The sequence below is a fragment of the Bos javanicus genome, chromosome 25, assembly GCF_032452875.1.
Source record: "Bos javanicus breed banteng chromosome 25, ARS-OSU_banteng_1.0, whole genome shotgun sequence".
Lineage (NCBI taxonomy): Eukaryota > Metazoa > Chordata > Mammalia > Artiodactyla > Bovidae > Bos > Bos javanicus.
In genome coordinates, this window is record NC_083892.1 from 20,186,878 (window position 1) to 20,213,363 (window position 26,486).

At 43.7% G+C, this 26,486-nt stretch overlaps 1 protein-coding gene across 1 annotated transcript in view; it reads left to right on the forward strand.

Annotated features, from left to right (window-relative positions):
- The window catches only part of OTOA (otoancorin), a 71,891-nt gene extending 45,761 nt beyond the window's left edge, over positions 1–26,130 (forward strand). Inside the window, exons 21-28 of the mRNA XM_061401408.1 lie at positions 4,046–4,175; positions 7,820–8,007; positions 9,841–9,996; positions 18,850–18,992; positions 19,227–19,363; positions 19,874–19,971; positions 23,166–23,361; positions 25,475–26,130. Coding sequence (XP_061257392.1) covers positions 4,046–4,175; positions 7,820–8,007; positions 9,841–9,996; positions 18,850–18,992; positions 19,227–19,363; positions 19,874–19,971; positions 23,166–23,361; positions 25,475–25,545 — 1,119 coding nt within the window. The 3' untranslated portion in view covers positions 25,546–26,130. The remainder of the gene's footprint in view (positions 1–4,045; positions 4,176–7,819; positions 8,008–9,840; positions 9,997–18,849; positions 18,993–19,226; positions 19,364–19,873; positions 19,972–23,165; positions 23,362–25,474) is intronic.
- The last annotated feature ends 356 nt before the right edge of the window (positions 26,131–26,486 follow it).

Genomic DNA, 26,486 nt, shown 5'->3' on the forward strand with positions numbered 1-26,486 from the left:
GCAGCCCACCAGGCTCCCCCGTCCCTGGGATTCTCCAGGCAAGAACACTGGAGTGGGTTGCCATTTCCTTCTCCAATATGGGAAGCACCAGGGAACTAAAATGGACAGATACATGGCCCGACCCTAGACCAATGGTCTCGAATCTCTAGGGTAGGGCCTGAGTGTGAATTTCCCAGGTGCTTCTAACCTACAACCTGGACTGGGAACTACTGGCTTAGACTGTAACTCTGATTCTGAAAATTAGAATAGAAGGAGGAACTACATATAACCTGGTGACTTTTGGGACACACGCAACTGCAGGGGAGAGTTTGATGAATTCTCTGGACTCTTGGACAGATTTACCAATAATATCCTGAGTCTTGAAAAAGTGTATCAGCTCTGGATAAGACATGGCACCTTTCTTAGGGCAACTAGAAGCCCCCTCATTGCTAGTCTTTACCTCGAACTCAGAGATAACTCTTTTCTCCTCCTTTTATACATGTATATTTTAATGAAAATTGAAAAACAGTACAACACCAAAAGAGACAGGCATGCATACATTTTTATAGATATTTTCAGGTGGTAATGATACACCGTCTAATAGTCCCATAGAGAAATAAGTACGCATAATTCCTACATCTTGGCTAGCATTAGGTATTATCACTTTATTTTATTTCTTACAATCTGATGGGTGAAAGCAATATATACGAACATGTATTGGATTAGCACTGAGGTTGGATATCATTTTATATGACTCTTTGTAGAGACTAGGTTAGTTGGGCTAGGAATTAAATTTATATGAGAAGCTGCTACAAGCACACCTCAGAGATATTGTGGGTTGGGTTACTGACCACCACAATAAAGTGAGTATTGCAATACATTGAGTCACATGAGTTTTTTTATTTTTTGGTTTCCAAGTGCGTAGGAAAGTTATGTTTAATGGTGCTAAAGCTGAAACTCCAGTGTTCTGGCCACCTCATGCGAAGAATTGATTCATTGGAAAAGACCCTGATGCTGGGAGGGATTGGGGGCAGGAGGAGAAGGGGACGACAGGGGATGAGATGGCTGGATGGCATCACTGACTCGATGGATGTGAGTCTGAGTGAACTCCGGGAGTTGGTGATGGACAGGGAGGCCTGGCGTGCTGTGATTCATGGGGTCGCAAAGAGTCGGACACGACTGAGCGACTGATCTGATCTGATCTGATAGTCTATTAGTGTGCAATTGTATTATGCCTAAAAAACAATGTAAATACATTAAATAAAAAGTACTTTGTTGCTAAAAATGCTAACTATCATCTAAGCCTTCAGTGAGTTGTTAATGTTTTGCAGATAGAGACTCTTGTTTCAGTCACATCTTTAGGCTTCACTTCTATTTCTAGTTCTCTTGCTATTTTCACCACATCTTCAGTTACTTCCTCCACTGATGTCTTGAATGCCTCAAAGTCATCCACAAGGGTTGGAATCAACTTCTTCCAAATCCCTGTTAATATTGATATTTTGACCACTTTGCTTGAATCATAAGTGTTTAATGGCATCTAGAATAACCATCCTTTCCAGGAGGTGTTTAATTTATTTTCCCCAGATCCATCAGAGGAGTTATTATCTGTGGCAATCATAGTCTTAGGAAATGTATTTTTAAATAATAAGGCTTTTAAAATAATAATAATTTAATTGAATAATAAAACATTTAAATAATAAGCCAAAAGTATTCCTTGATCTATGGGCTACAGAGTGGATGTTTTGTTAAGTATGAAAACAACATCAATCTCATTGCACATCTCCATCAGAACTCTTGAGTGCATTGTCAATGAACAGTAATATTTTGAAAGGAATCTCTTTTTCTGGGTAGTGGGTCTCAACAGTGGGCTTGAAATATTTAGTAAACCATACTGCACTCAGATGTGCTGTCATCTAGGCTTTATTGTCCCATTTATAGAGTGCAGAGAGAGTATATTTAGCATAATGCTTAAGGACCCTAGGATTTTTGAAATGGTAAATGAGAACTGGCTTCAACCTAAAGTCACCAGCTGAATTAGTGGCTAAAGAGAGAATCAGCTGGTCCTTTCAAGCTTTGAAGTCAGGCATTGACTTCTCTTCTCTAGCTATGTGCATCCTAGATGGTATCTTTCTCCAATATAAGGCTGTTTAATGTAGCCATCTTTGTTAATTAGCTTAGCTAGATCTTCTGGATAACTTAATGTAGCTTCTACATCAGCACTTGCTGCTTCATCTTGAAATTTTATGTTATAGATGAGAGAGTCATTTCCTAGGCAGATTGATAAGAAGTCTAGGGGACCCCAAGGAGAGAGGGGTCTGGAATTCTCAAGGAGGAAGAAAGGACAAACTTTTTTTTCCTTCTACATTCCTTAGGATTATATAACAATAATGTATCCTGCTTGAGGACAGTCTCTGGAAAAAACCTTCTGGCTAATCCTGTTATCTTAAAATGTAAATTATGGGAGTAGGTCTAGTGAGGTCTTTACAACCTCCAGATATTCTTTTGATTCACTGTAATAACTAATTATGAGTTTGAGTGAACTCCAGCAGTTGGTGATGGACAGGGAGGCCTGGCATGCTGCAATTCATGGGGTTGCACAGAGTTGGACACGACTGAGTGACTGAACTGAACTGAACTGAACTGAATAACTAATTAGAGAGTCTATAACTCCATTGCTAACACTAGCAAGGGGGTACTCTTTCTGTCCCCTTCTGATCCCTATGTCAGAAGCTTTCTGTATCTCCTTTATACTTTAATAAAACTTTATTGCACAAAAGCTCTGAGCGATCAAGCTTCGTCTCTGGCCCCGGATTGAATTCTTCTCCTCCGGAGGCCAAGAATCCTGGCGTTTTTGCATGGTTCAGCAACAACCTTTCATAGAGAAGACTTCTTTTCTTAAACCTCATGGACCAACTTCTGCTAGCTTCAATCTTTCCCCCGCAACTTCCTCACCTCTCTCAGCCTCTCAGTTCTTCATAGAATTGAAGGTTGGACTTTGCTCTGGATTAGGCTTTGGCTTAAAAGAATGTTGTGGTTGGTTTGATCTTCTATCCGGACCACTGAAGGGCTTTCCAGATGGCGCTAGTGGTAAAGAACTCACCTTCCACTGCAGGAGACATAAGAGAAGCAGGTTTGATCCCTGGGTCAGGAGGATTCCCCGAAGGATGGCATGGTGACACACTCCAGCATTCCTGCTAAAGAATCTCCATGGACAGAGGAGCCTGGCAGGCTATAGTCCATGGGGTTGCAAAGAGTCAGACACGACTGAAGTGACTTCATGCACACACCAGACCATCAGCAATAAGACTGTTGTGGTTTCTTATCATCTGTGTGTTCACTAAGTAGGACTTTTTATTTGCTTCAAGAACTTTTCATTTGCATGCACGATTTCATTTAACTGTTTGGTGCAAGAGGCCTAGCTTTCAGCCTGTCTCAGCTTTTGACATGCTTTCCTCACTAAGCTTAATCATTTCTAGGTTTTAAAGTGAGACTTATGACTCTTCTGTTCACTCTGACATTTAAAGGCCATCATCAGGTTACTAATTGACCTGATTTCAATATTGTTGTGTCTCAGAGAATAGGGAGGTGTGAGGAGAGGGAGAGAGATGGGAACAGCTCATTGGTAGAGCAGTCAGAACACACACTACATTTATCAGTCAAGGTCACTCTCTGATAAGGGTGTGGTTTGTGGTGCCCCAATTATAATAGTAACGTCAAGGGTCATGGATCACAGATCACCATAACAAATATAGTAATGATGAAAAAGTGCAAAATATTGTGAAAATTACCAAAATGTGACGCAGAGACTTGAAATGAACAAATGCTGTTGGCAAAATGGTGGTGATTGATTTGCTCATCACAGAGTTACCACAAACCTTCAACATGTAAAAATGCAGTACTGCAATGCAATAAAAAGTGCAATGAAACGATGCATGCCTGTATAAAGAAAAAACAAAACAATGGAGGCAACACAGCAGTGTTCCACTTTACACTCTGATTTAAGTCTCTGTTTAATGTGCTTTAATTATTATTCGTTCCTCGTCCATCATCTTTTCTGCCCACATAGTTTCCTGACATCCTTCAACAAACAGCTTCCAAGATGGCCGGGACTTTGCCCCCTAAAGAATTCCTCCAGGCTGTGTTTGAATCTGTTCGGAACAGCAGTGCGGAGAAGCCCAGCTCTGACCCCAGTCCTGGTGAGTGTTTCTGGAGTATCTGAGTCTGTGTCTGGCAATGGTGTTTTGGCTGAGTTCCTGGCATCAGGCAGACTCCTTGTCCCAGGGACTGGATGTAGTGTTTGCAAAACAATGAGTAGCAAAAATCCACAGGGCAAAAATTACATGTTTGTAAAGTGATTTGAAATCATATCGTGTTCTCATCAGTTAGGCCAGTAGGTTTAATGGGTGAACATGTGCAACAAACATTTCAGAACAATTGATTTAAGGGCCAAAATGTCTGTGTGACTGTGAATTGCTGTACTGGGACCAGGCTGACTGGATTTGAACCCTGGGGCTGCTACTTGTGGGCTGTGTGACTTTGGGTGAACTCCCCAAGCTCTCTGTGCCTCAGGTTTCATCCTCTGTAAAATGAGGATAATGAAAGCCTCTACCTCACTAGATTATTGTGAAGACTGGTGGGTTTAAACCTATGAAAGTGAAAGTTGCTCAGTCGTGTCCGACTCTTTGCAGCCCCATGGACTATACAGTCCATGGAATTCTCCAGGCCAGAATACTGGAGTGGGTATCCATTCCCTTCTGTAGGGGATCTTCCCAACCCAGGGATCAAACCCAGATCTCCCGCATTGCAGGTGGATTCTTTACCAGCTGAGCTACCAGGGAAGCCCCTTAAACATCCTATAAACCTATAAACATGTCCACAACAGTGCCTGGCATGTAGGAAATGCTCAGTAAGTATTAGATATTAATACGTGTTATTGTACACCTATTAAGCATAGACTTGTGCCCAGCAGGAGGAGACAAAGTTAACCAGACCAAAGAATAATTGTAATAATGATAGTTGACAATCCATGCTGACTTTTTGTTTTTTGCAACAAATAATTTTTGAGCACCGACTATGTGAACAAAATAGAAATCCCTGCCGTCATAGAGCTTATTTTCAAATGGTGGCAGGGGCAGGGTGGGGGTAGGGTTGTCAGACAATAAATTGCAGATATAAGTGAAATATGAAGTGTGTTGTGTGATAAGTATCAAGAAGGAAAATTTGTTTCTTCTCTATGTCTATCTATGTCTGTATTCCTGCTTGCAAATAGGTTCTTCTGTACCATTTTTCTAGATCCCACACATTTGTGTTAACACATGATATTTGTTTTTCTCTTTTTCAGTCTATATGACAGTCTCTGGGTCCATCTGTGTCTCTGCAAATGGCTCAATGTCATTCCCTTTTTATGGCTAATATTCCATTGTATATATGTGCCACATCTTCTTTATCCATTCCTCTGTTGATGGACATTTAGGTTGCTTCCAAGGGGAAAGAGGGGCTAGGAAGAATTGGGAGATTGGGCTTGACATATATACACTACTATGTGTAAAATAGGTAACTAATAAGAACCTAATGTGTAGCTCAGGGAACTCTGCTTGGTGCTCTGGGGTGACCTGAGTGGGAAAGAAATCAAAAAAAGAGGGGAGATAAATATATGTAGCAGATATATATCTCGGATTCATTTTGCTGTATAGCAGAAACCAACACAGCATTGTAAGGTAACTATCCTCCAATGAAATTTTTTTAAGAAGAAGGAAATTAAAGCAAGGACAGGAGTCAGAGAGTGTGGGGTGCAGGGTTGTAATCTGAAAGGAGATTGGTTAAGGAAGGTTTCACTAAGGTGACACTTGAGGAAAGACTCAAGGGAGTTGGGAGCGGGGCCAGTGGACATGTGAAGTTAGCGTCTGCAGACAGGAGTGGACAGGACTGGGGGAGGAAGGAGACATGAAGGGCGGTGTGTCTGGAGTGGAGCCTTGTCTCCCTGTAGAGGAGATCTTAAGGTGAGGGTTTCATGGGGCAGCAAGCACGGCAGCGTCACGGTCGGATTGATGCTCACCTTGGGTCCTCACCTCTGTCCTATGGGGTGGGTGGCATGGTTCCTCCCACTTTCTTAACAAAGGAAATGAAGTTTCAAGAGACTCAGAGATTCGGCCAAAGTCTCAGAGCTAGTAAATGGCAGCTCTTGGAACTGAACCCAAAGCAGCTGAAGATCACCACTAGCCCCCACGGCCCTCACGGCCCAACAGACCAGTTGTCACAAGCTCCTCCTGTGTCCGTGGCTATGAGAAAGTAAGACTTTTCTCACCCGGGGAGGAGGCCCTTACCTCCAGTGCTTAGTTGGCATTTTCTTTGGTTGGTTCTGGGTATTAACTGCTGCTGTGATTATAGTAACTAATGGATTAGCAGAACTGCTACTTGGTTTCACTTCGGTAAATTTTGTGTGTGTGTGTTGATTCATTCAACAAATATTTGCTGAATACCTACTATGTGCCAGGCCCTATTCTAAGCCCTGGAAACATAGCAGTGATAAGCCCAAATCCCTGCTGTACTTTAAAACCATTCTTTTCTCCTCAATTCCGTACTTTTACTGGATCCTGCTTTCATTGGAAAGTGGGGCCAAGGGGGTCTGGGAGAGACAGGTCTTTTATCTTCTACAAGTGGGCTGTGATAAAGATGTTTGAGCACCAGACGTGTACCTTTGACCTGGTGCAGTTTTCCCTCTTGATTGACGTCCAATGAATTTCCATCGAAGATGCAGTGAGAGGGATGTGGCCACAGGGCTCAAGAAATGTCCAGCCCTGGGTGGTGCTGGTGAGTCTGTGAGCATCAGGGGTTGTCAGCTACTAAGATGGGAAATCCAGGACTCTTCTTAAGACAAGGGGCCTGGTTTTCTCTTAGGCTATGCACATCTGGGGCAGCTAAGGCAGTATCTCATTTGTGTATTGGTGAGTAAATGGTTTGACTAGGTAAGGTTAAGCTTATTCAAAGACTGACACGGATGGGTTTCTCCTGTTGCCAAGGAAAATGTAACAGACCCATTTCTTGTCTCTCCTGGGATGGGAAGGCCACAGCCTCTACCAAGACTTTTATGGCAGGTGGGTCATCTTCCCTTTCCACACTTAGATAGGAGCACATCTTCCTCATAATTCTGGAAGCCCTAACTCTAACTCTGGATTGCAAACTCAAATGCATGGGGTGGCTATGACAGGTAGTATAAGTAATAAAAATGGCTAACATGTATTGAGTGCTTACTGTATACTTGGCTTTATATGTAATGATATGTTTAGTCCTCGCAAAAATTCTGTAAGGTATTCAAAATTTTAATCCTCATTTTATAGACTAGGAGTACGAGGCACAGAGGGGTTAAGTAGCTTTGGATTTGAATCTAAAGCCAGAACTGTTCACCAGAGTGAATAGCTCCTACTGCCCAGTCAGAGGGATGCAAAGCTTCTACTGTGTGCGTGGGGCTTTGTACAGAGTTAGCAAGACACGGCAGAAGTTTAATTCAAACTGGTCCCTGGTGCCTGAGCTCAGCTTCTACCCTACACCGCTTCTCTTGGGTAAATCTACTTGGAGAAGAACATTACTCACTTCAATAAAGAAGTAGACTCAGGGAATTCCCTGGCAGTCCAGTGGTCGGGACTCTACGCTTTCATTGCAGGGGGCCTGGGTTCGATCCCTAGTCGGGGAATGAAGATCCCACAGGCCTCACAGCCAGAAATAAATAAATGAAAATAAAGTTACTGAAACCAGTGATCATGGGGGGTGGGGGAGGAGGAAAGACTCACATTTCCTGAAATTCCCTTTCATCTGTTCCTTCTCCATGTCACCCATTCCTCAGGTTGCCATGGCATCATGGCTCCCTCTTCCAATGACATCATCAAGCTGGCCGAAGCCAATGCCTGCTGGGCGCCCGAGGACCTGCTCTGCCTGGAGGAGGACACATTCCTCAGGAGCGTGGAGCTGCTGGGGGCCGTCAGGAGCTTCAGCCTGGCTCAGCTGAGGAAGCTGAAGGAGAAGGCAGTACAGGTGAAGCCCGCGTCAGGGAGGAAGCCCTCACAGAGGGAAACCCAGCCCAGGGTCCCAGCCCTGCTGTGCACAGGCCCATCTCATGGAGTTTGCACTTGGGTCATCTTGTTGGAATCCCACTGCGTCCGCTCCGAGCCAAAGCTGTGATCTGTGAGCCTGAGAGGGTTCCAGCTCCTCCCTCTCAGGGCTCTGTTAAGGATGGGATGAGATGTCTTGGCATCTAGAGGATGCTCCATAAATCAAATTTTGGGGATACCCTGGTGCCTCTGACTGAGGTGGTTTCCAGGAATCAAGCCTTTTCTTTCTCCACTTGGAGAACCCCACTGCTTCTTGCAGGAGGTTTTCTCAGAATCTGTTGCAAAGTCACCTGAGAACAGAGCGGAAAGGAATAAAAAGAGAACTGGAAGTAATTTGCCATCTTTATAAAGATCCCCTTGAGTGGCTTGTTTCAGCTGTTAAGATCGTCGTGGACTATGTAGTTATGGTTGTGGGGTGAAGATATTAAATTCCTTAAAATGATAAGTCTGTTTTTCATATGAGTAATCCAAGTTTATTGTAGGCAAGTCAGAAAATAATAAATAAGAAAATCAGTCAATCTTTTACCTGGAGATAACCGGGTAGCTCAAACAGTAAAGAATCCACCTGCAAAGCGGGAGACCTGGGTTCGATGCCTGGGTTGGGAAGATTCCCTGGAGTAGGGCATGGCAACCCACTCCAGTATCCTTGCCTGGAGAATCTCTGTGGACAGAGGAGCCTGGCAGGCTCCAGTCCACGGGGTTGTAAAGAGTCAGACATGACTGAGAGACTACTGCTTTCACTTTCAAGCACTATTAATATTTTGGTATGTTTACCCGAAGCTTCCCAGACTTCTGTGTATGCATGTAAAATATATTTATATATTTCATACATGTATTTCATATATCTAACATATATATGTTACAAAAAATAGGATCATACTTCTTCAATAGCTTCCTCTCCACACGAACAGTGTACAGCACATATTATTATATATCAGAAATATAAATCTATATCAGCCTTTTAAAGAGCTATGTAATATCCTACTTTATGGTTGGTCTTTATTTATTTAACTAGTTGATAGACTTTTAGACTTTATTTTTTTAATGCCTCTATGTATATATTTATACATATTTCTTTGGGCATTTGTCTTATTATTTACTTAGGCTAAATTCTCAGAGGTGGAATTTCTGAATCAAAGAGTATAAATGTTTTAAAAGCTTTTGATGCATGTAGCCAAATTTCCCTCTAAAAAGCATGTACCAATTTACATTCTTAACATCAACAAATGAGGGCATCCTTTATCCCATATCTTTCCGATACCATAAGTGATCATTCTTTTTACTCTTTGTCAATTCGATCAGCCTACTTACTATTCTTTGATTGTTGTTAACGTACATTTCTTTAATATGACTGAGACAACTTTTCTCATATGTTTGTTTCTTTTCTTGTGAATTTCCTATTCATGTTTTTGTCTGTTTAAAAAAAATAGCCATTATTTTCTTATTGATTTGTTTGAGAACTTTATATATTAAAGAAATTTGCCCCATGTCAGTTTCAAATACAGTCAGTAAAAGTGAAAGTGAAAGTTGCTCAGTCATGTCCGACTCTTTGCGACCCCATGGACCGTACAGTTCATGGAATTTTCCAGGCTAGAATACTAGAGTCGGTAGCCTTTTCCTTCTCCAGGGGATCTTCCCCACGCGGGAATTGAACTGGGGTCTCCTGCATTGCAGGTGGATTCTTTACCAACTGAGCTATGAGGGAAACCACAGTCAGTAGGGGTCAGTCTAATCTGGCTTTTTTTTTCACCTGAAGGTTTGGGACATGCCTTCTTCCTGGAGAGAGTACCATATTGTTTCCCTGGGGCGCATTGCTCTGGCTCTTAATGAGAGTGAGCTGGAGCAGCTGGATCTCAGCTCCATTGATACTGTGGCTTCCCTCAGCCAGCAGACAGAGTGGACCCCAGGGCAGGTAAGTAGACATGCTGGATCTCTTAAGTATTCTATTTCAGTCTTAATAGTGTGTATATTTTCCTTTACAATCTAGAGCATACTTACAGTAGTCATTATAGCAACTTTAAAAGTCTTTGCTGCTGGGGACTTCCCTGGTGGTCCAGTGGTTAAGACTTCACTTTCAATGCATGAAATGTGGATTCAATCCTTGGCCAGGGAGCTAAGATCCTGTATGCCTAACAGCAAAAAAAAAAAAAAAAACAAAAAAAAACCCACACAAAACATGAAACAGAAACAATATTGTAACAAATTCAATAAAGACTTAAAAAATAACTGTAAAAAATAAAAGTCTTTGCTGCTAATTTCATTATCATTGTCATTTCTATTTATTTATTTTTGGCTGCACTGGATCTTCACTGTTGCTCGTGGGCTTTCTCTAGTTGTGGTGAGTGGGACTACTCGTTCCCGTGGCTTCTCTTGTTGCGGAACATGGGCTTCAAGCTCTTAGACTTAAGTAGTTGTGGTGCACGGGCTTAGTTGCTTCTCGGCATATGGGGATCTTGCCAAACCAGGGCTCAAACCCGTGTCCCCTGCATTGGCAGGTAGATTCTTAACCGTTGGACAACCAGGGAAGTTTATCATTGTCTTTTTGTTAGCTAATTTTCCCCCTAATTATGGTCATATTTTCTTATTTGTAAGTCTAAAAATTTTAATGGGCTAATGGGCATTGTGAATTTTACATCTTTGAGCACTCAGTTCAGTTGTTCTCCTTTGCAGAGTACTAGGCTTTGTTCTGGCACACACTTCAATTACTTTTAGATCAGTTTGATGATTTTGAGGCTTCCCTTTGAGCATTATAAGGGTGAATCTAGAGTGAGCTTCCAGCCCAGCGTTTCTCATGATGTACTCTGCATAGAAGTTAAATAAGCAGGGTGACAATATACAGTCTTGATGTACTCCTTTTCCTATTTGGAACCAGTCTGTTGTTCCATGTCCAGTTCTAACTGTTGCTTCCTGACCTGAATACAGGTTTCTCAAGAGACAGGTCAGATGGTCTGGTATTCCCATCTCTTTCAGAATTTTCCACAGTTGATTGTGATCCACACAGTCAAAGGCTTTGGCATAGTCAATAAAGCAGAAATAGATGTTTTTCTGGAACTCTCTTGCTTTTTCGATGATCCAGCGAATGTTGGCAATTTGATCTCTGGTTCTTCTGCCTTTTCTAAAACCAGCTTGAACATCTGGAATTTCACGGTTCACATATTGCTGAAGCCTGGCTTGGAGAATTTTGAGCATTACTTCACTAGCGTGTGAGATGAGTGCAATTGTGCGGTAGCTTGAGCATTCTTTGGCATTGCTTTCTTTGGGACTGGAATGAAAACTGACCTTTTCCAGTCCTGTGGCCACTGCTGAGTTTTCCAAATTTGCTGGCATATTGAGTGCAGCACTTTCACAGCATCGTCTTTCAGGATTTGAAATAGCTCAACTGGAATTCCATCACCTCCACTAGCTTTGTTTGTAGTGATGCTTTCTAAGGCCCACTTGACTTCACAGAAATACAAACTGGAATCAAGATTGCTAGGAGAAATATCAATATCTCAGATATGCAGATGACACCAGCCTTATGGCAGACAGTGAAGAGGAACTAAAAAGCCTCTTGATGAAAGTGAAGGAGGAGAGTGAAAAAGTTGGCTTAAAGCTCATCATTCAGAAAACTAAGATCATGGCATCTGGTCCCATAACTTCATGGGAAATAGATGGGGAAACAGGGGAAACAGTGTCAAACTTTATTTTTGGGGGCTCCAAAATCACTGCAGATGGTGATTGCAGCCATGAAATTAAAAGATGCTTACTCTTTGGAAGGAAAAGTTATGACCAACCTAGATAGTACATTGAAAAGCAGAGACATTACTTTGCCAACAAAGGTCCATCTAATCAAGCCTATGGTTTTTCCAGTAGTCATGTATGGATATGAGAGTTGGATGGTGAAGAAAGCTTAGCACCGAAGAATTGATGCTTTTGAACTGTGGTGTTGGAGAAGACTCTTGAGAGTCCCTTGGACTGCAAGGAGATCCAACCAGTCCATTCTAAAGGAGATCAGCCCTGGGTGTTCTTTGGAAGGAATGATGGTAAAGCTGAAACTCCATTACTTTGGCCACCTCATGCAAAGAGTTGACTCATTAGAAAAGACCCTGATGCTGGGAGGGATTGGGGGCAGGAGGAGAAGGGGACGACAGAGGATGAGATGGCTGGATGGCATCACTGACTCAATGGACATGGGTTTGGGTGAACTCCGGGAGTTGGTGATGGACAGGGAGGCCTGGAGTTCTGCGATTCATGGGGTCGCAAAGAGTCGGACACGACTGAGCGACTGAACTGAACTGAGAGTGAGCTTTATTCAGTGGTTAATTTATCCCCATCACTGAGACGTGATTCTTCTGAGGACTCCATCCAATGCTCCGTATAGTTCAAGATCTCTTCTCTAGGGCTGGTGGGAATGTGAACTCTTCCCAGCTCCGTGTGAGCTCTGAGAATTGTTTGGCCTCCTGCTTTCTGATGCCTCTTTGATATTTATGTGGACTTCCATTCCTTGCATGTGATCAGTGCTCAGCCAGGCTTGATAAAACCTCTCTGTAGACTTATGGACCCTGTTCCCTCTCTGTGCAGTTTCTTCCTCTCCAGTACTTTGCTTGACAAATTATAGCATCTCTGGCCTCTCTGGACTTGAATCTCTGTATCCTCAACTCAGCCTGACCACTGGGCTTTTTTGGGTTCCCTTTCCTGCTCCGTAGCCTGGAAACTGCCTCTGGGCAGACAGTAAGGGCAATTGTGTTCACCTGATTTGTTTTCCTTCTTTCAGCATTATAGACTTGTGCTTCCTGTTGTCCAGTGTCTAAATAGAGTCATTTCATTTACTTTTTTCAGTTTATGGTGAGAGGGCGATTCCTGTGTCAGTGAATCCTTCATGGGCAAAAGAAGAACTTCTGCCCAGAATATGTTTCTGTTGGGTAGGAAGTTAATCCACTGTATTGCTGGAAGGGGGTGTCTTAGCTGCTCTGTGTTCACTTGGTTCTCAGGCGGCCCTCCCCTCAGCTGTCATTTTCAGCACTAGGCTTACGTATCATGTAATTAGCAACCTCAGAAAAAAGCGCTTCTTTCTCATTAATTTTTGAAACAGCCCCAGCATTGCCTCCAATCATGCAATTGCCCAGTCCTAAACAATCTGGTCAGAAGTAGAATATGTGGGTTGGCCTGACACACATCAGAGAGTAGAATCCATCTCATCAAGACCATCTGAACTGAGAATGGGGAACACGTGTGTGATAGGCTATGTAATGACCCCCAAAGGTGTCCACTTCCTCATCGCTGGAACCCATGAATAAGTTCCCTTATGTGGCAAAAGGAACTTTGCTGATGTGATTAGGTTAAGAATCTTGCAGTGGGAGATTATCCTGGTGGGCCCAAGGTAATCACAAGGGTCCTTAGTGATGGAGGTGAGGGCAGGGGGGCCCTAGATAGAGAGGGCAATGTGACAGTGGAGGCAGGGGGACACATTGAGAGATTTGAAGGTGCAGTACTGCTGGGTTTGAAGATCGAAGACGGGGCTCTGAGTCAAGGACTTCAGGCAGCCTCCAGGAGCTAAAACAGACAAGGAAATGAATGCAATCTAGAGTCTCAAAAGGAACACATCGTGATAACCCATTTTAGGACTTAAGATCCCCAGAACTATAATAGAATGTATCCGTGTCATTTCAGGCCACGGAGTTTGTGGTAATATGTTACAGCAGCAAAAGGAAATGAATACAGGTGGTTCACAAAAGAGAAAAGCATGGTGTTATCAGGGAAGCGTGGATACTAGGCAGGCAAAACCAAGGCATGTCCCCTACTCTCATGAGCTTCTTGCAATCAGGATTGCCGTGTCTCATGACTGAGTGGCAACATTCAAATAGAACACGGGGTGAACTGCCCAACCCCGCTGGAGTTGGGCAACATGGAGGTCCTGGCCCTAAGGGTGAAGTAAGTTAATACATGTTAAATATGTGAACAATGGGCTTGCCTGCTGGCTCAGACATTAAGAATCCACCTGCAATGCGGGAAACCTGGGTTAGATCCTGGGTTGGGAAGATCCCCTGGAGAAGGGAATGGCTACCCACTCCAGTATTCTGGCCTGGAGAATTCCATGGACAGAGGGGCCTGGTGGGCTACAGTCCACGGGGTCGCAAAGAGTCAGACATGACTGAGCGCCTTTCACTTTCACTGTGAACAATGCCTGGCACCTAGTAGTCAAAAAAATCAGTTGTTTTCATTGTTGTCATCAGTATATTGTCATCATCACACTCTGTCTTTCTGGCAGTTTAACATTTGCCTTGCTTGCAAGATGAGAGGGTTGGACCTCCCCCTGGCCCACCAGTCTGCAGTTCCTTCCACTCTGACATTCTATAATCCTGGGGTTCTGTGACTCTAAAACTGGTTTTGACTGGCTTAAGAAGTGCCACATCACACTTCCAATATTAAAATCATTCTATTTGCAATCTGGGAGAAAACAGGAAAATATCTCCAACTTAGAAACTACAGTATCTCTTTCCCTTTGTACCAATTTTCAATTCCCATGGATGGCAGTGAGATTTATCAATATGTTTGAAGGGGATATGAAAACCTAACATTTGCATATATCATTTGCAGTCAGTTCCTCAACTTTAGCTCCCAATCAAACCCTTAAATGCATGTTTCTAGATTAATAGTCAGACCTGGTGGAACTGCATTAACAGATAGTTCAGCTTAAAAACCAATATAAAGGAAAAAAACTATTATAGAAGCCAGAGGGATGAACAGAGAGATTGAAATCTTACAGCTATTCACTTTCAGTGGTTAATATTGCCTGCAAGTGTTGGTATTAATTGTCTTGAAATCATTACAGATACACTGGCCTAGTCATTCAAGGAAATATATTTTGGCTTATCATCTTGCAGGCTGAGCTTGCATTTTCCAGGTTCCAGTGACAAAACAATTTAATATTGCATCTTCAAAGTAATTTTATTTGAATTGTATTTTTGCACTTTCATTTTAAAATGGGCATGCCTGATAGTTGGGGAGCACGGATTGCTATGAGTCAACAAGGGAAACCTGCTTATGAAGACTTAATAAGAAAAGTTCAAAAGCTAACTTGAATCTCTACCTCTCCTTCATCCCCAAACATCTTCACTGGCTTAGAGTAGATGCTTTGAAGTCAGAATGCCTGGGTTGTAATCCTAGAACCAGTCATTCAAGTCATCTTGGCATATTTGGCATTACCTTGGCATAACCTTGGCATAGTTACTTAACCTCTCTGTGCCTCAGTTTCTGCATCTGTGAAATAGAGATAATATTAATATTTACTTCCTAGGGTTGTGGGGATTAGAAAAGATAGTATGTGTAAATGGTCAAAAGAGTGTTGGCATACAGTAAGCATTCAGTAAATATTACCTGTTATTATTTGGGATGCACATTTCCATTCAGTCAAGGACATTTAAATCTAAGCACAGTATTAATTGAAGTTCCCTTATAGCACCTGTGAGCTTTGTAATCATTGAAGGAAACTTCATGAAGACATTGACCAATCTGATTTGCAGAAATGTAGGAAATCTCTCTGAAGCCAATCCATCATGTGATTGGATTAGAGAAGCAGTAATTCGATGTCATTTCAAAGGAATATATATTGCCTATGGCTTCTGTAAATCACTCACTTAGATGTTCATCCATTTATTCATTAAAAAAGTACTTATTATTCAGAATGTACCCTACTGTGGGCTAGGCATTATGCCAGGCACTGGGAATATGGTAGTGAACTATCTGGATAGGGTCTTCATCTTTGGAGATTCTGTTTGGTGATACAGACAAAAAGTTGAGCAATCAAGAGGAAACATTTAACAAATTTTGATAAGGGATAAGCAGAAGATGGACAAGGTTCTCATGGAAATAGTGGGGAGGGAAGCTACTTGGGATGGGAGAATCCGGGAAGTCTTCTCTGAGCAGGTAGCATTTAAACAGACCTGAGAGAGAGAAAGGCAACAGCTGCGTTAAAAAGTGGAATCGCATTGCAATGTTTCACATTGTTTGCCAACACTTTCTCTTAACACTAGAGTGATCCATATTGTGTGATAGGATGGACTGACATTAAAGGGAGATGGGAAGATTCACTGTGACTCTTCCGCTCCCACTCAGGAGATGTTCATCCTTGGATGTCCCCTCCCCACCTTTGCCTTGTGAGCTCTGGTCTTTTTGTAATCTTTATAATCTGTCTCCATGATCCCTGACAATCCACACTATTATGCAGCTCATCTTTAGGGGATTGACTTGGGTCCTTCCTCAAGTCCAACATAGGGAGACAAAATTAATCAGGATTCACCCAGTTACAAGTGACAGAAAACCCAACTCAAGGAGACTTGAGCAAAAATGGAGTTTGTTAGCCCAATAAAAAATGAATGGAAGATCTAAATAGACAGTTCTTCAAAGAAGACATACACCAGGCCAAAAAGCACGTGGAAAAATGCTCAGCATCACTAATTCTTAGAGAAATGCAAATCAAAGCTACAATGAGGTGTCACCTGACATTGGTCAAAAAATCTACAAACAATAAATGCTGGAGAGGGTGTGGAGAAAAGGGGACTCTCCTACCCTGTTGGTGGAAATGTAAATTGGTGCATTATAGAGAACAGTATGGAGGTTCCTTAAAAAACTAAATATGAATTTCCATATGATCCAGCTATCCCACTCCTGGGCATATGTCCAGAGAAAACCATAATTCAAAAAGATACACACACTCCAGTGTTCATTGCAGCCCTATTTACAATAACTAAGAAAAGGAAGCCACCTAAATGTCCATCCACAGATGAAAGGATAAAGAAGATGTGGTACATATATACAATGGAATACTACTCAGCCATAAAAAGAGTGAAGTAATGCCATTTGCAGCACCATGGATGGTGCTAGAGATTGTTATACTGAGTGAAATAAGTCAGACAGAGGAGGAAAAATATATCGCTTATATGTGGAATCTAAAAAAATGGTGTAAATGAAAGCACATTCACAAAACAGAAATAGAGTCACAGATGTAGAAAACAAACTATGGTTACCAGGCGGAAAGGGGAGGAGGGATAAATTGGGAAACTGGGGTTGACATATACACACTACCATATATAAAATTGATAACTGAAAGGAATTACTATCGGGCTTCCCTCATGGCTCAGATGGTAGAGAATCTGTCTGCAATGCAGGAGACCTGTGTTCGATCCTTGGGTGGGGAAGATCCCCTTAAGAAGGGAATGGCCCATTCCAGTATTCTTGCTTGGAGATTCCTATGGACAGAGGAGCCTGGTGGGCTGTAGTCCATGGGGTCACAAAGAATCTGACATGACAGAGCGACTGATACTCACTTTTCACTAAGGACTTGCTGTGTAGCACAGGGAACTCTGCTCAGTGTTCTGTAAAGACCTATATGGGAAAAGAATCTAAACAAGAGTAGAGAGATGTATATATGTGTGTATATATGTGTATATTGGAGAAGGCAATGGCATCCCACTCCAGTACTCTTGCCTGGAGAATCCCAGGGACGGGGGAGCCTGGTGGGCTGCCATCTCTGGGGTCGCACAGAGTCGGACACGACTGAAGTGACTTAGCATGTGTGTGTGTGTGTGTGTGTGTGTGTGTGTGTATACATATATGTATAACCGATTCACTTTGCTGTGAACCTGAAACTAACACAGTGTTGTAAATCAACTCTACTCCAATAAAAATTTTTAAAAAGAATGGAGTTTATTGCCTCCTATCACAGAGGATGTCAAGAGTGGAATTAAAGTATGGCTGGATCCAGGGGCTTCAACACTGTCGTCAGGACTGTCTCTCACCATTTTTGACCCTGCTTTCTTCTGTGTTGGCTTTGTTCAGAGGCAGTTTCTTTTCATGTGGTGAGTTCTAGAAGATTCAGGTGTTTGTCTGCCAAGGTCCAGTCCAGAGTAAAGAAAGCTCAGCTCTTCTAATTGCTCCAGCCAAAGTCCTGGTTGGTTTTGACTGGACCACATGCCCAATCTGGAAACAATCACTATAGTCAGGCTAAGAGGCATTCTGACTGGCCAGGAACACTCCTGGAACTCAGAATGCAGTTAGCTCCAGTTGGACCAGGTGAAGTAAGAGTGTGGGAGGGCTGGCTCACCAGGGAAAGTCATGAACAATTAATAGCCACTATGTTAAATTAAGGGGACTCTACACTACACATCAACCCCTAAAATCAAAGCTAATTGGAAAGATTTCTGTGTGGTTTTAAATGCCAGAGCATTTAATGTACTACCCTCTGGAGCTGAAGAGTGAGAGGCAAATGTATTTCAGGGTAGATTTCACGAAGGTAACATCTGACTTGAACTCCCAAATAAAAGGATGGATTTTAACAGTTGGGAATGTAGGAAGGACATTTCAGATTGAGGCACTGACTTGAGTTAAGGTGTAAAGGCAGAAAATTACAAGGTTTTATCAGAAAATTGTGAAAACATAGGCTGGAAAAGTTTGGATCCTAATGCAGAAGAACTTAAATGACCAAACTATCTGAAAGTCATGAATGATGAGGGGAATAAGCCAGCAGACCAGACCCAAGGTACCAATGTCTTTGATGTTGAAGGATACAAGAACTTCATGGCTTTTGTAGATCAGGGGACATACTCAGTAGAAGCGGCACCATCGGGAGGATAACCTGGATGAGTGGCTAGGGTGGTTTGGAATGGGTAATATGTCCAGAGGAGAAGCGTGAGCAATCAGTCAGGAGACTGGCTCCGTTATCCCCTTGGATCTTGGGGTCTTGATCATCTCTGGATGGTTCATTTCTTGTCCTTCCACATTTTTATAGGCTAAATCCATTCTACAAGGGTTTCTGGAGGATTCAGGCTATAGGGTCCAGGATCTGAAGAGCTTCCATTTGGTAGGACTTGGTGCAGCCCTGTGTGCCATGAACATCACTGAAATCTCACTTATAAAGATCTTGGAATTCAGGTAACCAAAATACTAGTGCACAGAGTGGCAAATGATTGATTTGTTGGTTCATTCATTCATTAATTTATTCATCAAGGTGTTCTCTGCTTCCTGCTGCTTTGCAACCTTTCTGGGATAAAATAGGGAGTGAGATTAGCTGGATCCTTTCTTGGTGCTGAGCCTACCTACCTTTTGCATATCTATTTTGCCTGGAGAGTCTCCTGGGCTCACACTGTATCCCTCCCTTGTAACCAGGGTGGTGGCGGCCAGAATCGGGACCCTGCTCTGCAGTACCCAGGTCTTGGCAGAGTTTAAGAGGAAGGCAGAAGTTGTGTTTGGGGAGCCCACCGAGTGGTCCAGCTTTGTCTTGCAGGAGCTTGGGACCATTGCAGGTAAGAGGTACTTTGAGCATGCCTTTCTCTCCCTTTCCAACCTTAAATCTGGGGACAAAAACAAACAAACAAAATCCTTGGCCACATATAGTGAACATCCATAGGGTTATGATAGAACCTAGATTTCATGACTTCAAGTTGCAGAAGGTGGGGATCTGCAAGTCTGCTTTTTAAACAAGCTCTCTTGGTAATTCTGTGTAGCTAAAGTGGTTTAGAATGTTATTTAATTGGCTCCAAAATAGATTTATACACAATTTAAAATTTGTGTAAAGTGAAGCTCCTTCTGGGCATAAATTTCCTTGTAGGAGACCAATCAGGGCTAATGTGACCCACATATTTTCTTCCTTAGTTGATTAAGGAACCTAATTCCCCAGTGTGACTTTCAGGGCCTTTTGTAAGGAATGATGTTTGCCTAGAACATGCAGATCTGTACATTACGCAGTGCCATTAATAAAACAAACGGAGTTCTGATGGCTTGAATTAAACCCTCTGATTCCTTTTTCTCCCCAGCTGGATTAACTAAGGAAGAGCTCCGAATGCTTGATAAGGATTTGATGCCATATTTCCAGCCATCAGCAATCAAATGCCTTCCTGATGAGATATTCAAAGTAAGTACTCAGTTCTTCAAGGAGAATGGGAGCTGACCCCATTTCAAATCACACAGGGAAGCAGATGGTGGGTGTTGGATTCTAGGGACCTACAACCTGCTTCTGCTAATGGGGCCAGAGGAGAGCTATGTGCCAACAATGGATGGATCACAACATAATTTTAGCTGTTTTTGTTTTTAAAGTTTTTTCTTCAATTTTTAATTTATCTTTTATTTGTGTCTATTTTTATGGTTTCCTTCTCTTCACAGCCACTGGCACTAATTTTCTATTTATGATGGTATGACAGGTGTATATTCCCTTATCCCAAACCCTTGGGATATTTCAGAATTTGGAATTTTCCAGAGTTTAGAAAGATCACTCTGTGAATCTACAGTATTGTAACCGAACACCTTCAGCAGTGTCTGGGGGAAGCACCTTGTAAGCAAGTACATGAATATTTCTGTGAAGAAATCTGTGACAAAGCACACTAATTGGAATAAATAGAGACTATAAATGGTTTCATATCAATTCAGGTCAGATTTTGCTGGCAAATGAGTTTGTCTTAAACTCTGGGAAAAACTTACAGGTTTCAGACTGTTTTTGGACTTCAGAATTGTAGATGAGGGATGATATTTCCATTAACATTTTCTTTTAAAATAAATTTAAATGAAACATTTAAATTGATTTAAAGAAAAGTATTAAGAAAGCCACAAACAGCTATGGAAAAAATTGAGAGGGTTGAAGTGGATCTATTGAGGATAGGGAAGCAGATGTATAAGTTTAGGAGCGGGTTTGGTGGGGGAGTCTGCTCTGATGAAGAGTGACTCTGGTGTTCTTGTTTGGGTAACTTGGAAACATATTTTGTCCACCAAAACTGGATAAGGCACACCAGGCTAGACAAGCTTGCATGATGCCACGTCATTGGTTCTTTTTAAGACAAGAGAACAGATCTTGAACCACTTCAGGACCAAGAACAGTTCCCAGCACAGACCAGGTTTGAGCGGATTGAAAAGTGAGTCGCTCAGTCCTCTCTGACTCTTTGTGACCCCATGGACTATACAGTCTATGGAATTCTCCAGGCCAGAACACTGGAGTGGGTAGCCGTTCCTTTCTCCAAGGGATCTTCCCAACCCAGGGATTGAACCCAGGTCTCACATTGCAGGCGGATTCTTTTCTGTCAGCCTCCAGGGAAGCCCAAGAATACTGGAGTGGGTAGCCTATATCCCATCTCCAGAAGATCTTCCTGACCCAGTAATCAAATTGGTGTCTCCTGCACTGCAGGTGGATTCTTTACCAGCTGAGCTACCAGGAAAGCTGTTTAGGGGAAATAAACAAGTAGCTGTCCTTAAAGCCCATTCAGCTTCTTTTCTGGGGGCTCTGCATGGGGTAGGCAGCTTGGTCCTTGAAGTTGGCATGTTGCTGAGCACGCTCTCCTGGTCTTGTTTGGAATGTACTTTGCAGCTTACCTTTTCTGAAAATTCCTAGCGGCCACTTACATTGTGGTAGGCTTCAGCCTAGGTGCTAGGGTGTAGGTACCAGACTAGGTTCCCATGGCATGGCACTGGTGAAGGCATATAATGCAGTGCCTTCAGGGGCTTGAAAAAGTAACAAAAGAATGTAGTGGCCTGGGTAGGGATTAAGGTGAACTGGAGAGCCAGTCTAAAGCTGGGAAAGCTGCTTCTCATCTCTGGCACAGGATGCAATGCAGTGTGACTGTGTGGGCCTAACATTGCTGCCAGATCGTCCTTTTTTTTTTTTTTTTTTAGAATCCTGAAGTCTCGTTTTCATGTAACATCTCCTGATAATTAAATGTTGGAATCGCTTTGAATTTATTTTTTAAAAACAGTTTAATAGACCTGGGGTTGCAAGCAGCAACATTGGAAGAATACATAATTTTTATAATGCAGACTCTGTGTTAATGGTAGATGTAAGGTATAAGCCAGAAGTGCATGTCTGCTCTGTGTGTGTGTCTGGTGAGAGGGAGGAGGTGATGCTGAATTTTGCAGGACAGGTTAGTTAGGTGAGAGGGAGGGACAGTGTTCCAGGCAGAAGGATGTATTGCCTCCTGGGGGTTACACATATGGCTGTCCATTCTCCAGGAGTGAAGTGTGCCAGCAAGGAGTGAGGGATAGGGTGCTGGAGAGGGGGGCAGGACTCAGAGCTTGAAGGCCTTATTATTGTGTAAAGAGCTTGAATTGCATCCTGGACGGGGGCAGAAAGGGTTCTAAGCAGGGGAATGACATGATTCCAGGGAAGCACCAACCTGGACAAGAAAGAATAATGTGAAGGAGTAAAGTCAGGGTGAGAAAGCAGAACCCCCTTTCTCAGAATCTTTGGGACCCTTAGAAAACGAGCAGGATGACTTTAGAGGCACCTGACATCCCATCTCATTTCACACCCACTGGAACTAATCACCGAGTCCTCTAAGGCAGAAGTGATTGCAGAAAGAATCTTGTTCAGGGCCCTTGAGCAGAATTCCCACTGCTGTGTGTCTATGGCACACATCACTAATAGATCACTGCACTTACCCTTTGTAGAACCCTTACTGGACTCACCTGCGATGAGTTGAGAATCCACATAGGATATAAGTTCTCTGTGCGATCCCACATCTAGTCCAAAAGCACAGAGAGGCTGTGAAACTTGCCCAAGTCACACAGCTAGTGTGTGGCAGAGCTGGGACACAGATGAAAAGCTTTGCCCTTTAGGCGTGTGTTTTCTCCACCACATCAGTGTTCCTCTGGTGGGGGACTTGAAGCATTGTGGGCAGGGTAACTTGCACTGCATTAAACCACATTAAGTCGCCTTATAAACTCTCTTTCACTATTGATTACTTCAAGGAGGAAATCTCAGTTTTGGAGCTAAAAAAAAATATATATTATATATATATATTTAAAAGAGGCCCCAGGATCAAACATTGTTGGCCAACAGATCTAGCTAGAGTTGTTTTGCTTCTTCTGGCATATTTTAAACGAGTACTTATTGCAAGTCATCCTGTTTCCGTTTTTGGAAATTGCCATTAATTTTTTTTTTCATTTTATAATACATCTATATTAGTAGTGAAAGAGTGGTCTGATTTTAAGGAAAAGTCCTGAAGAGTAGCACAGATGAGAGATACATGGGTACCGCAAAGTTGTGCGGGCCCAGGGCGCATGCCCGAGATTTGGGAAAGTTTCGGAGGGGCGCCTCTGAGGGCGCTGTCCCCTTCCCCCCTGTAGGAGCTGTCCGCCGAGCAGATCGCCTCCCTGGGCCCTGAAAACGCGGCGGCGGTGACCCCAGCCCAGCGCCGGCAGCTCAGCATGTTGCAGCTGCAGAGCCTCCAGCGGGCGATAGATGGCGCCAAGGCTCGCTCCTGGCTGGATGCGCCTCCGAGCGCCAGCCCCGCCCGGACCCCCTCCTCTCTTTCTCCTCCAGGTGAGCGGGACGCACCCAGCCCCACCTCCCACTCCCAATCCCCCTTCCTCGTCTCTCGGTCCGCCCCGCCTGACATGGGACGGCGAGAAGGCTCCTAAAATTCAGGGTGGGGTCTCTGACAGTCCTTGAAGATTCTGCATTCAGAGAAAAACCCACAGTCCGTACCAAGCATATGTAAAGAATGGTCAACTCTGGAGCACTTGCAAGTCTTGGGATGGGGGGAGCTCTTAAAAATTGCCAGCCCCACGGACCCCACCCAGAACCCACTGAATCAGAATTTCTCAGGACTTAAGCCCTTTCAGTGGTTCCTTTGCTCCTCCATCCTTCTCACCGTCCAGGATTAATAAATTCAGTCGATATATTTTGGGCACCTACTATGTGCTAAGCCTGCTTTAGGAGCTGGTGAGTAAGGCAGGTGAGGCTCTCTCCTAATAAACAAGGAGATTTCAAATCTGATTAAGACCAGGGAAGGAAAGCAGCAGAAGGAAGTGGTGGTGACGAAGAAATGAGCTGAGCAGAGGAGTCGGGGGTGGGGGTGGCGGTGGCTTTCTTTCCCGGCTTTTTTTTTTTTTTTTCTCCCTGCCTGTCTCCCCTCTCTCCCCTCGCCCTCACACTTGTTTATGACTCCTGTCTTTAGTGAACACCGTCTTTGGACCAAGCATGGTGCTCGGCTCTGGGGAGGCAGCTGTGAACAAGCCAGATGTGTCCTCTGTCCTTGTGGAGCTCCCAGTCCAGGGTGGGGGTGACGGAAGCCCCAGCACCCAGGCGACCATGAGGCAGTACGAGGGGTGCTGTGATCCCAGGGATCGCAGGACACGGGGATCGCTGGGGAGAGGCAGCTTCCTGGGCTTCGGGGAGGGGAAGCGGCGGCGGAAACCTCCTGAAGACTGATATCTAAGCTGCAAACCCAGCTGGAGAGATACCCCGGCCACGTGGGGAGTGTCCCAGGTAGAGGCAAGAGCAGATGCAAATACCCAGAGTTCAAAGAGAGCTGGGGCCTCACCATCTCCAGGTATCCCTCCTCCTCCTCCCCCCTTGGGGATGGGAGGATGCCCAATTTCTGCAGATGGGAGCCATGTCCTTTGATTTATTACTATCTTTAAACTTTTTCATTGAAATATAATCTGCATACATGTAAAAGTTATTTGAAAATGCTGCAGTGTTTTGGGTCTTATATAATGCACACAGTAGACCATGCACATGGTTTAAAATATGAGAAGTCTGAAAAGCTGTGAAGTGAAACATCCACCCTCCACCCGCTGTTCCATAGTCACCCAGTTCCCCTCCTCAGAGCAACCAGTGTTACCAGTTGTGTATCTGTCCAGAGATATGCCATGCATATCCATAGATTATTCCTGCACTTTTACAAAAGCTTATTATATACTTTGTTCTGTGACTTGCATTTTTCACCTGAAAATTTACCTTAGAGACAGTTCCATGTCCATATCTAGGAGCCGTGCAGTTCTTGGTTTTCTGGCTATGCTGTAACTGTCTTTAACTAGATCTCTATAGACGATAATTCAGTTGTTTCTATTTTTATACTGCTACAATCAATGCTGCAGCAAATGACTTTATATACTTTGCATCTGTTCAAGTATATCTGCAGGGTAAACTCTTCCAAGTGAGACTGGGGGGGTCAGAGGGTCGGTGCATCTGGAAATTCTGATGCAGGAGAAGCCTAGATCCTCTTTCCTTCCATTCACCCCACTGGCCTGAGCTGGTCCTGGCAGCCCGGTGAACCGTTCCTGGGGGCCAGGCACTTAATCTTGTTTCCTAATCTTGCTTTGTTATCTGAACCACCTGGGTGTGATACTTAAAATCCAGATCCCCTGGCCTGGTACCTGACTTGCTGAATCAGAATTTTCAGGGGAAGATCCCCAAATTTGCATTTTTGGCCATCTCCCCAGATGACTCCTATGAGTCAGTTCTGGTACTTGCTAATTCACGCAGTCTCATATACTTTGCCCTCCCACCCTTTGCTATTTGGGATCATTATTCTTGTTTAGGGTTGAGCAAGCCAAGACCTAGAGAGGGGGGAGGTGCAGGGTGCGATGTGCCCACCCTCTGTGGGCTGCTGAGACCTCCTGTCAACTCTTGTCTTGTTTCCTTGTAGGAGCCTGGGTCTCCAGGGGTCTTGGGCTGGGCTACCTTCTCCTGGTCCTGATGCCCAAGCTCGTGTGGTGAGTGGTGTTTGCGCATCGCCCTGGGGCCCAGGCAGCTGGCCAAGGCGCTTGCAGACCCCGAGGATGCTGCAGAGGGTGGGAGTCCCCCACCCCGACTCAGAGTCTCAACGAGGGCAAGGAGACCCTGGGACTTTGGAACTGAAGAGGCACTGAAGGAAGAATAATTATTAAAATATGGTCTTACACCTTCTTAAACTGGCTTGCATCCTCAGCAGGGAGACCTCATCTCAGTCTCCCTAGTTTTCCAGCTTGGAGACAGGGACGCTGGGGAGGGGAGACCATTTCCTGTCAACACCATGAAGACATTAGTACAAGTTAACATCCTCCCTCTAGAAGGAGATGCCAGCCAGCGATGGGTGCAGGCCAAGGCCCCCGGTTTCACCAAGGCCTGCTCTGGCTTCTCTTCTGGTTTTAATTTCCCTTCCTCGGAGATATAGGCCATATTGGATTTCTCCTTCTTAGATATTTAGCAGAGCTGAAATAAATGAATCCCGTAATAGACGCCGATATTCCTGCCTGATTATTGGGACTAATTGATGTTTTTGGTGGGCATTGCATTGCTTGGAAATTAAAACATTTAACATGGCTCAACATTAAATCAATTTAAAAATACATTTTCCAGATACCTTCCACTTCCTTGGGAGTCAGCTGAATGAATGGCTGTTAAACTTTCAAAAATATACCTTTCTTGGTGGAGGTGGTGGCTCTTCCAGGTTTTAAGTGCTCTGGGCTTTGGGGATGGGTTGAAATAAAAGAAAAATACACTGTGTAAGTCAGTCACTCCTGCGATTATGGTGGAGCAAAGCAAATGTACCCAGTGGCCCAGTCCTTTTGGAAATTTGCAAGATGCTCGTGACCTTTGGCTCAGGAAGGCAGAGCTTAGGAAGGGGTGCTTTGCTACCTCCTGGATGTTATGCCTTCTCAAATTCAGCCATCAAAGTT